This window comes from Mesoplodon mirus, assembly GCF_964341445.2.
Source record: "Mesoplodon mirus genome assembly, chromosome: X".
Lineage (NCBI taxonomy): Eukaryota > Metazoa > Chordata > Mammalia > Artiodactyla > Ziphiidae > Mesoplodon > Mesoplodon mirus.
In genome coordinates this window covers 14563677-14576057 of record NC_138981.1, presented here as the reverse complement: position 1 = coordinate 14576057, position 12381 = coordinate 14563677, and the positions used below count along the sequence as shown (strand labels likewise).

The window sequence follows — 12381 nt, the reverse complement described above, 5'->3', positions numbered from 1 at the left end:
GGTAATGCTTTTATGTATCTCAGAGCCCCCAGCCCAGTTCTGAGCACAGCATCCAATACAGACCTGAAAACTGATTTAAAATGGATTAAATAGGTGAAAATATTCAAACTGTACCCATCAGTTCACTTTACGTGGTGACCATACTGTTAGAGTAACTTTGTCAAGTAAGGAGAAGTAGCAGCTCCTGCTCAAAAGACCCGAATTTCCGGATGGCTTTTAGGGAAGGGCGTTTAAAGGCAACATTAGGGGTGAGCGTCGTAGGGGGCCTGGTCAGCTTGTGGACATTCTTCTGATTGATTGGTGGTGAGGTAATTGGGTGGTATTTCTGGAGTCAGCATCATCACCCCTCTGGTTCTAACCAGTCTGGGGTCTACTTGTGGTCAGCATGCAGTTAAGTTCTTCCACCTGGTGGGGGTTTTAGTATCTGCGAAACAACTCAAGGATACTGCTCAGGATATTATCTGTAGCCCTTGAGGAGGAACTAAAGGTCCTTGACTTTGCTTTATGGCTAAACTATTACTGTCTTGATTGACTGTTTTTCTTTGTTCCTGCATTTTCTCATTTCTCTTATTAAATTTGCTCTTTGGAACTTGGGGAAGGCCTAGGGAGCTAAAGGTTTTCTACAAACAAGAGGCAGGGGGAGGGGTCATGTCCCCGGGAAGGTCCCATAGAGTCCTGCTGAGCTTCATTTTTAGAAGATCAAATATGTAAAAATAAGGAGAAGAAAGGAAAACACCTTTTGGTGTGGTGGGGGGACCAGGAAGACCTAGTTTGGGCGTGAGAAATCTTTCTCGGGGGGCTTTAACAGTCTGTGGTGCAAATCTATTGAGATTTTCGTACCACGGTAAAAAAAAAAAAAAATAGAAGACTATTATCCTAAGTCGATTCTGCTGAAAATAAAGGCATCGTTATTTAAATGTCAAGAGACAAATAACCAAGAGGGATCATTCACAATAGCTGGGGGGTGAGGGGTGAGTGGGATGAGGAAGGGTGTGAACGTCTCTTAAGGGAGATTGTTAACTTATATCTGGAAAATAGTAGCAGGGTTTCATTAGTGTCTTTTCACTGTAATAATGCCCTTCACATAACCTTTCTCTTTCCCTTCTTGACATTACAGACATGACAATGATGTACTCGAAAATGATGAAAACCTATGGGTTCAGTAGCAGACCGTGAAGGTGGGCATTCCCAGGAAGCTTGAAGGCTAAGGCACCTTCTAGTAATAGCCATAAGAAGGTAAAATAGGACTCCTGTACCTTTGTGTCAAGATAGAAGACCGAAAGAGAAAGTTCAGTTATCAAACTAGCCAGAAGCCCCAGGGCCCCAAACTCAAGGATTTTAAATGATTACAGTAGCGCCCACCCTCCCCCACCCCCCCATCCGCGGTTTCACTTTTGACGGTTTCAGTTACCCGCGGTCAACCACTATATGAAAATATTAAATGGAAAATTTCAGAAATAAAGAATTCATAAGTTTTAAAGTGCGTGCCGCTCTCAGTAGCGTGATGAAATCTCGCGATTTCAGCTCTGCTTCCCCGGGACCTGAATCTCCCCTTTGGCCAGCATGTTCCACCCGTTAGTCAATTAGTGGCTGCATTTATAAGATCTGCTGTTGCAGTGCCGCACTGCTGTGTTCAAGTGGCCCTAATTTTACTTAGTCCTGGCTCCAAAGCGCCAGAGGAGTGATACTGGTGATTCGGAAATGCCAGAGAGACCTAAAGTGCTTCCTTTAAGTAAAAAGGTGAGAGGTCTCAACAAGGAAAGAAAAAAATCAGATGCTGAGGGGGCTGAAACCTACGGTAAGACTAAATCTTTTATCGGTGACGTTGTGAAGAAAGAAAAAGAAATTCATACTAGTTTTGCTGTCACACCTCAAACTGCAAAAGTTATGGCCGCAGTGTGTAAATGCTTACTTAAAATGGAAAAGGCATTCAATTTGTACAGTAAGATACTCTGACAGACCACATTCACATAACTTTTATTACAGTATTCTGTTATAATTGTTCTATTTTATTATTAGTTATTGTTGTTAATCTCTTACTGTGCCTAATTTATAAATTAAACTTGATCATAGGTATGTATGTATAGGAAAAACATAGTATATATGGGGTTTGGTATTATCCTCACTTTCAGACATCCACTGGGAGTCTTGGAATGTATCCCCTGCAGATAAGGGGGGAGTACTGTACAAAGCAACAATCTAATACAAGATCATGGTTATACTTGAGTTGAAATTGAAAATAGTTAAGTGTAAGGAAAAAGGCATCAAGTTATACCTTAGCATCGTTAAAAATTATGTCTATGTGACAGAATATTACTGAATTATGTTATTTAACTTTAGTTTTATATTTGTACATAATGACATAAATTCTTTTTTCTGATTTGGATATCAAATGAGAATTGTATCATTTGGATTGAATTATGGACCACCTAATGGTGCCCACTACATAATGAGGTCCCCTAGGGCAGTTCGGACTGACTGCACAGAAACATCTGGGAGCTTGTTAAAAATACAAATTCTTAGGCTGCACTCAGACCTGCTGTACCAGAATCTCTGGGGTAGTTCCTAAGGAACCTGTGTTTTAATAAACTCTCCATTTGATTCTCATACATGCTAAAGATTGAGAACAGTGAAAATGAAGGCAAGTGTCACAATTTCCATACTTGCTAATAGCATATTTAATTATCATGATAGTGGTGATATTAAGAAAAGAACAAATATCCAACAATTTTTCAATTCTGTTCAATCTTTACATATGGTACACACCCTCTCTATTTTGCAATCAATCAGAAGATGTGCCTCTGCTATAGGCTGGGAAGTATAATATTAAGAGCAGCATAAACAAAATTACTAATTTGACCTAAATTTCAAGGAAATCTTTTGTTTCCTACCTTGTTCATTTCTAGATAATAGAACAAGCAGCACACAAAATACCATTAAGAAGAACTAGCTAAATTACAATGTCTGTGCTTTGCTACATCCCCTAAAAAGAATGAAAATGTTGGCCAACATTTACACTCATTCTCATCAGAACTTCTCATTTCTTCTTCAAGGTTTGTCTTTTTCCCGAAGTGGTTCAATGGAAGATAGGAGTTGCTGAAATGTGGGCCGCTTTTCTGGAAGCTAAATAAAAGAAAAACCCAATGGTTTAGTTTATGAGGGTTATGATTAAAAATAAACTATGTAAAATATTTATACCTCAGTCCTAAAACTAGCAACTTTTACAATGTGGAAACACTATAGACATTTCTTCTAAAGAGAAAACAATTAGAGCCCTAAGAATTGGGGAAGAAAAAGTATCTTTATCTGCATAAGATACGACTGCAGACCTTGGAAAACCAAGAGAATTAATGATAGAACCAACCCAAATAATAAAGGAATTCACCAGGAGAGCAGTATATAAAATTAACTTACAAAACCAATAGCCTTCCTATACGTGTACAATAACCAGTTAGAAGATGTACTGGAAGAGAAAACCCCATTTACAATAGCAATGACACCTCAATAAAATACAAACAAAAATGTCCCCCCCACAAATGAGGAAAACTTTAAAATGCTGCTGAAAAATACAAACGTAGACTTGAACACATAGAAGAAAACATTGCTTGTCCTTGAATAGGACACACCAATACCATAAAGATGGTCAATTTCCTGAGTTAAAATACAAACCAAATATAGTCTCCTCTAAAATATGAACAAGCTGGTTTCAAGCTGAACAAATTGATTATCTAGTTTGTGGATTTTTAAATATGTAAAATAGCTAAGAAAACTATAAAGAAAGATGAGCAATGAGGGGGTGCTAGCCTACCTAGTATTAAAACATGTTAAATACAGCAGAAACTAATACAACATTGTAAATCACTATACTCCAATAAAAATTAATCAAAAAAATTAGACATTAAAAAAAGTGTTATAAAGTCTCTGTAATTGAAACAATGCAGTGCTAACACATAAATAGAGACCAGAGAACAGAAGAGAAAGTCCCAAAATGAAGCCAAATACATATGGAAATTTACTATCCTGTTACTGGGTATTTTGACACCATTCGATAGAATCTTATTGCTGGGGATAACATAGTCTTTTAATAAATGGTGCCTCAAAAACTGAGTAGTCATTTAGAAAACAAAATCTTTGGATCCATACTTTTTATTCCATATACCAAAACAGATTAGATCAGACACTTAAGTGTAAAAGAATGAAACCATGAAAGTACTAGAGGAAAATCTGACTGAACACCTTTGCAATCTGGGTGTGGGAAAGCCTATCTAACTATAACTCAGTTTCCAGAAGCAAAAAAAGCAAATAATGATGTAGTCAACTGTATTTTTTTAAAGAAAGTTTTGCATGGCAAAAAACCATCATAAATTAAATCAAAGATAAGTGACAAACTGGGAGAAAATAATTACAATTTATGTCAGAGATACAGTATTAATCTCCTGAATTTATAAAGGGATCTTTAAAATTGAGGTGGGAGGAACAAAAACCTTATAGAAAAAGGGAAAAGACATGACATATAATTCTCAGAAAGATATACAAATGCTCTTCAAAATATGCCTCACTCATAATGAAAGATGTACCTAGGAAAGCTGCACTAAAATGCCATTTCTCATCTATCAGAGTGGCAGGAATTCAGAAGCTTAGCAATGGTCTGTGTTGCTAGAGGGCCAATGCCTGTGGAGAGGAATTTGTATACTCTTTTTTTTTTTTTTTTTTGGTAAGAAAGAAAGGGAAACAAAACCACACACCTATGCATACATGTTCACTTTTGTACAAAGAAATACGGGAAAGCTAAACTGGAATCTAATGAAAATTGTGAATTTTCTCCCCAAAATTGTGAAATAAAATATCAAAAAGAAGGGAGACTAAACTGTACAAAACACTCACTATAAGCAGAACCTTCAGCTGGGGACTGCCCCCGTGCAAACCCCCCTCAATGGATTCTGCCCCAATTCTCACACTTTTACGGACCAACTGTAGGAAGAAGGCGGTTCCTTCCTGTTCAGGGCCCCCTGTCCCTCTGATGGTGCAGGCACATTCCCAGGAGCTGGAGTGGGGAGGGCCAGGAAGGGTCCCAGCTTCACCTCAAACACCCTTGTCTGCTCCCCTTCTCCATCGGCCAGGTGACAGCAGTGAGTATGCCTGGTTGTGGGCAGTGCCAGGTCTCTAACCCTCCTCTGACCCAGTCTGACCCTCTAGTGCCGCCTAAGGCTCTCAGCCCCTTTACATTTGGGGTAAAAAATAGTGGGGGAGCCTTAGATAGTATTTCAAGTGACATTGGGTGGGAAGCCACCAAGTGCCCATATTCCAAGAAGAATTTAAGCTAAAAGATAAAATGTTACATGATGCAGTCAGTAACTCTTCCAAAGTGGAATTCTAGGTTCCAACACAAGATCTCTGAGGAACTCTTTAAATCCTGTGCAGTCATTTATTCCTAGCACCCGCATAGTGCCTGGTGCACCAGCTGGTCTATTAATATGTAACAACAACGACAACCACTTAGAGCACTTACACCAGGTACTGTCCTAAGGACTTTATAATATTAACTCATTCAATCCACACAATAATCCTATCAGTTAAGTACTGTTTTATAGTGAAGCACAGAGATGTTAGGAGGCTTATGCAAGGTCCCACAGCTAGCATTCAACCCAGAGCTAGCATTCTGGCTCCAGAGTCCACATGCTTAACCACGACACTGATCTGTCTTTTACGAGTGAATGAATGAATGCGTGAACGCATGACGGCAGCATTAGGCCCGTTTGTCAATGAGGCCACGCCGTATAATGGCTATGGGCTGCAGGCTCTTAGATAAATGTTCTTAGAAGTCTCCTATTCTCACATCACTCGCAAATGTCTTCAGGGGTCCGTGTTGCCTATAGAAAGCCAAACTCACTCTCCTCTCCTTGTCATTCAGGCTACAGAATCCGGACCAGACGTACTCTTCCAAACTCATTTCCAGCCCTTCCAACCACAGCTCCAGCCAAGCACGCAGTGCTCATTCCTGCCTCCCCACCTGTGCTTGTGCTGGTCGCTCTCACCTGGACACCCTTGAACTGTGTCTCCACCCACATAGTTGGGGAAGCTCTGTAGAACTTTCCAGACCTGGCTCAGATAACGATGCGTTCGGGAAGCTGGGCTCCCTGTCCTCTGAGCTCTTCCTGTACTTACTTGTCTATGTTTCTAATTTGCACATATAATTATAAGCTACTTGCTGTTTTCAGTCCCACAAAAAAAGATACTCTTATTCTCTCCCTGCATGGAAGGCTTTTATTCAGCACTTGGGAGACAGGGGAAGGGAGAACAGACTGGTGTCCATTCTGTGCTCTCTACACGTGTTATTTGTTCTCTGTTACACGTTTTCTCCTTGAGGAGAGACCCTCAAGTGTTGTGGTTGAGAACAGGGCCTCTGACACTAGCCAGCCTGCCTCTTACTAGCTGTGTGAGCTTGGGCGAGTCACTTAACCTCTCTGGGTCTCTGTTTCCACTTCTGTTCGTTTAGCCATGATAAGAGTACCTACTCATAGTGTGTTTCCTGTTGAATAAATGAGTTAATATTCGTAAAGTCCTTAGAACACTGCTGATATAAGTTGTTTGTTAAGTTGTTGGCGCCTACAGTGCTGTTTCAGATCACAAACACCTGAAGGCAGCCCCCCGCCCCCCCCCCGGCAGCCCCCCCAGCCCCCACCCCCCGTCCCCGCCTCAAAAACGCTTCTTCCGGCTGTGACGTAGCCACGGCCCGGATGCGCCCGGCGCCCTGCCCGCTCCCCCCAGTGGAGCACTCGCCTCATGCCAGCAGCTGTGCATGACCTCGTAGACGGTGTCCCCCGCCAGCTGGGGCCGGTAGAGCCGGTGGCCCTGGGAGACCTTCACGACCACCTGCGAGTTGTCGTACAAGTCATAGGGCTGCTTCCCCAGGCTGAACACTTCCCACATCAGGATCCCTGCACCACGGGGAGGGCGGCGGCGGACAGAGGAGAGAGAGCCAGCGTCAAAAGGTACAGTTTGTCGAACGAGCTTCACACGCCAGGTCAGGAAGGCTCTGGGTCAGAGCCGGGATCCCTGGGGGATGAGTCCAAGCATGGAGGACGGGGTAGGGAGAGCGGGCCTGGACCATAGCTTCCGGAGCCCAGGCTCTCTTCTCCCTGTTCCCTGAGACCCGGATGCCCATTCTTGCCGGGAACCGGGGAACCGGCCAGGGCAGCTGCAGGGGGAGCTCCCTGGGGTCAAGGCCCTTGGGCTGCTTCAGAGAGGCGGCTGAGGCCTGGTCCAACCCACAGTGACAACCCCCAGCTCCAGCCCTTAGGAGTAATGGATGCGAGCCCTCGCCCTTTCTCTCTGCCTTGGCAACAATTTCATTGCACCATCAAATTACCTTTTGGTGGAAATTTAAGATAAAATCATGGGCAACGTTCCTCCTTTTCTATTGCCACAGTGTTCTAGAATACTTTGTGGGTCAGGTGTCCTTTCAAGGATCTGATTAAAATCATTAGCTTTTCCTCGGGGAAGTGAACGCACAGCATTTTCGGGCTCCTTTTCTGGAAGTTCACAGGGTATTTTCTGGAAGTATCCAGAGTATGGTGGACACCGGGTTAAGAAACCGAGTTCTGGTCATGGTGGTCAAGAGGGTTGCATTTGGGGCCAGTCAGACGTGCCTTCTGAGGCCCAGGTTTGCCACTTACAGGCTGGGCAACTTTCTTAGCCCTTCTCAGCTCTGCTTGCCTTCTGTAATATGCGGATATCTGCACATCACAGAGTTGTCGTGAGGATTGAATAGGATAAAACGCGCGGAGCATTTAGAAGGGCCCTGGAGACATTTTAAATGCTCTCTAAATGGTGGCCATTGTGATGTTGTACTGGCCAAGCCAGAGAATTCCAGCACTCAGCCAGCTTCAAAAGCTTGGAAAACTAGAAATATGTAAGAAGGGAGAAAATTGTTCTAGAACCATAACTGAAGTACTAACTTCAAAACTTCTTTGACTTTTAGGGCTACAGATTTTTAGTAAAGTATTTACAGTAAGGCAGTGTTACAAGTTATGGTGGCTGTGTGTTTTTTTTAAACAAATATTCTAAAACAACCATCCAAAAACGTGTTGCCCCTTTCACAATTGTCTCTTTGGAAGGCTAACCACTTAGCTCAAGGATAATATCATTGCTTAAAATATCTGTGGGACTCCTCTTTGAGAATTGCTTTCAGAGGTCCTGGTTTATTTTGAGTATCTTCACTGGGGACAAATTATTTGAGAATGAATTTAGTTCTTGGAAACAGCCAGAAAATATTTGGAGCCAAATTCTGGCACATAAGGTAAGCAGTCGACCTGGGTAATGCAATTTTTTGGTCAAAACCCAGCTGTGACTATTGAGTAAGGATACCGATTTTTAAAAATATCTCTCATAAGAGAGATATCAATTGACACAAAGAGATTGAAACTAATTCTGACAAGTTCATCAGCACAAAATGACATCAAGTATTCACCAAAATGCTCTCTGTGGTTTTTCCTTTTTCTGTATACATTGGATTATTATTTTTTTTTACAATGAACAATACCAATTTTACAAAAGGAATAATTATTTTTAACAATTGTCACATAGAAAAATAAACAGCTAACTACATTTTCCTTTCTTCAGGCAGTCATGTAGAAAGTCAAATTGTGCTTATGGACTAAGACAGGCATGAAATAGTTCTCAGTTGTATTTAATAGATTCCATAGCCTTATGATAATTTGGAATATCCTGGGCTCATCTGACAGTGATTTTAAACAAGCCTGACATCCCTCCCAATGTAGAAAAATACCAGAAAATCTACAGAATCACAATTTAAGAATTGTCTCTGTTTTCTAATTACATTTACTAAATTTCAATATAGATCTTTCAATAAAATAGGGGTCACCATCCTCTTTCTATAAAGGGCCACAAAGTACGTTTTCTAGGCTTTGAGGGTCATGCAGCCTCTGCGGCAGCTGCTGTTGCAAGCACAAAAGCAACCACAGACAATACATAAACCATATGTACAAAGGACATGGCTGTGCTCCAAACTTTCCTTACAGAAACAGGCCACTGGAATTGGTCCTGTGCCATTGTCTGCTGACCCCTGACCTAAATGATGAATTTTAACAAGGACACTAGTTGAAGTTGGGATGGGCCAAAGAAAGTGCTGAGTCATGTTTGGTATTTACACCAGGCATGTCCCCCAAATTGGTCAATTCAGAAGGGAATGATTATCACTCCGCTTCCGTGCAGAAGGTCGATGACTTCTTTTTAAGCCCTTCAACGTTTTGTACCTCATGCAAACTGGGTTTTAGTTTTCGGTGACTCCTTTTTGAAAACTGCAGTCTTCAGTGGGAAAGCTTTTATCCCTTTTGATTTTATGAGAAGGTGCTAGCAGGATGCCAATTATACAATACGTGGCAGACATCCTAACACCAACACAAGAAAGGGTCACCATCATCTTCTTCAATCCCTTGCTTGTCTCTGGCCATATAATTTTGTAAGTGCTCAGAGCTTTTGCTGAAAATGGATGTTGCTGCTCTTGTGGTTTCCTGTTGTGGAAGCCAGCTTATGCAATGGGGCTGGGTCCCACGTGGCCACATTCTTACCGAACGCCCATACGTCTGACTTGCTGCTGTATTTGAAGTAGTGAAACACCTCTGGGGCTGACCACTTGACGGGAAACTTTGTTCCTACCGAACTGACATACTGGTCATCAAGAACATACCTGCAGAGGGAAACAACATCACAGCCCTTCAGCCAAGTATGCAGGACATGCAGCCGTCCGGTCTCAGCTGAGGGCCTTGGTTTTCCGGATCTTTTGCTTCCTTTCAGTGTGTGAGCTTAGCTAGAGGCTGCTTATGATTTGTAAGCATTTTAAAAAAATGATCTCTAACTTTGAAAATACCAAAATCTGAATGCAAAATATTTGGTGAATAGAAAGAAACACAAACAAGTAAAAGTAAAATCACTGCGAATCCCACCCCAAAGATACCCTGTCATGCTACCACTCAAGATACTTTTTTTTTTTTTTTTTTTTTTTTTTTTGCGGTACGCAGGCCTCTCACTGTTGTGGCCTCTCCCGTTGCGGAGCACAGGCTCCGGACGCGCAGGCTCAGCGGCCATGGCTCACGGGCCCAGGCGCTCCGCGGCATGTGGGATCCTCCCGGACCGGGGCACGAACCCGTGTCCCCTGCATCGGCAGGTGGACTCTAACCACTGCACCGCCAGGGAAGCCCCTCAAGATACATTTTTGCTTGTACTTTCCAATCTTTTTTTCTATATATACTTTGAACAAAATTGGGTTTCTGTTGTATTGAGGTTTGCTTTTATTTTTCCTTTAAGGGCATATCAAGAACATTTTCCCCATGGTTACATTCTCTTCTACAGCATCATGTTTAATGGCTGATTAGTCTTCCTTCTTACGGATTAACGTAATTTGTTTAACCGTGTAAGTTACTTCTAATCTTTTGCTATTGTAAACAATGATGGACAGCAGTAATATCCTATGAAGTTATCAAGACCATAAAAATATATGCTCAAGATATGCAGTACACTTTTGTTTATAATAATGATAAAAATGCAATCAACCTCAATGTCCCCAGGCTGAGGAGTGATTAAATATAATATGGCACATTAATAGAATAGTATGCAGCCATGAAAAAAGAGATCACTCTACACTGACCAAAATCAAAAGATGGCTATGGTTTATGGTTAGTGCAAAAGCATGTATAGGTAATGTGATTCCATTTTTGTGGGGACAAACAGTAAATGTCCATATTTGTGTATATGATTGGGTACACTTAGGAATCAGGTTTGAAAGGACATCCACCAAATGTGTCAGCAGCCATAGTTACCCCTAGTGCTGAAAATAAGGGGAATGGGTGTGGGGGGGTAGATTCTACTTTTTGCTTTATACACTATTGCTATATTTCTTACAATACGCATATATTATTTGTACAATTAATCAAGGAGAAGCCCACAAAAAAAACACATAAATAATGACTACTAACTCAAGAAAATAGAAAAATGAAAATGGTGGAGACTGAAACTTTGGATATAATTTATAGGAAAACTTCACACACAAAAATGTGTTAGAGATGTTCATTATACTTTAAAATAGCTGAAAAAGCTGGTGTGGCAGATCATTCTGGGAAATAGTAATAATAGTAATAATAAATAATGCTTCCATAAGATTACATATAGCACCTTCCATACTTCCCTCCCAAGCCCCCTCAGCTCCTCAGACACCACCAGACACTCAGAAACAACCCTGACACCCCTGACTGGGCTCTGCTAACGACCTAAACCTTCCTTCAAATCATCAGGACCAAGTTCAATCACAGGCATCTGACAAATGTGACCCCAGAGCTTCATGACCAACAGGGCCTGTTGCATGGCCTTCAGGATCCCTTATTTAGAGCAAGCTACACATTCAGAGTGTGGGCGTAGGAGAGCAAGTGCATGGTCGGAGGAGGGTGGCAGGGAGCACACAGCTAAAGGGACACCCTGCCAATACTGAGGGGTCCCAGAAGAGGAGCAGCTTCTCGTAATGAAATTTGGAGAAGACTTAAAAAAAAAAAATAGATCTTCCTATGGTGTTTTAGGGTCGTGCTGGCTAAACATAGAGCTGGCTTTTGTCACTTCTTCAGATCACTTTGAAACTGCGTTATCTCTCCTCAGAATGACATGAGTTTATGTTGAGTGGGCACAACTTTATAGCTGTATTTTGTCTCAATGGCAGGGACATCTACTTACCCTGTAGACTAAACCATGGGCAGTTTGAGGGCAGGGACTATCCCATACATTTCAGTATCTCTCATAAGGCCTAGGCATTTAGTAGGCACTCAATAAATGTTTGTTGAATGGAAAGGCTACCATGTATGTCTTCATTTCCTATGTAAAACCATGAAAATTGACTCTGAGGCTTACATAGTGTAAGGATTCAGAATTCAGGAAATGGAAGACTCTTATTAAACTGCTATCATACTCAAACTAATTTCTCAAATCCTGAAGTGTTGCTAGAATGCTCACCAAGAGAATCTCAGTCTACTGCCTTACCTGATGATACAGGAAATCTAATAAAATGACAAGAAAAATTTTCCTAGTGTTAATGCTCTGTCCATTTGAACATATAGTATTAAGAGGAAACAACCAGAAGGGGTAAAGGAGCCATAATACACACACACACTCACTCAATCAAGGCTTTTAAAACTTTTCTGGGGTTTTTTTTCTGGCTGTAACATGTTATATTTGAATATTTAAGATTTTCATGGAATTCTTAAGTTTAGAAAATATTTATCAAGGTGTTGAAAGAACTAAAAAGGACTTGGGGCAGTTTCTGAAGAACAGTCCCATCTTATAGGTGGAGAAATGAGGTGGGCAGAGGTAGAGTGGGGG

At 41.5% G+C, this 12381-nt stretch overlaps 1 protein-coding gene across 1 annotated transcript in view; it reads right to left on the bottom strand.

Annotated features, from left to right (window-relative positions):
* Positions 1-2936: 2936 nt before the first annotated feature.
* The window catches only part of BMX (BMX non-receptor tyrosine kinase), a 48110-nt gene continuing 38665 nt past the window's right edge, over positions 2937-12381 (bottom strand). Inside the window, exons 17-19 of the mRNA XM_082610127.1 lie at positions 9591-9709; positions 6781-6938; positions 2937-3123 (exon numbers count right to left, since the gene is read on the bottom strand). Coding sequence (XP_082466253.1) covers positions 3049-3123; positions 6781-6938; positions 9591-9709 — 352 coding nt within the window. The 3' untranslated portion in view covers positions 2937-3048. The remainder of the gene's footprint in view (positions 3124-6780; positions 6939-9590; positions 9710-12381) is intronic.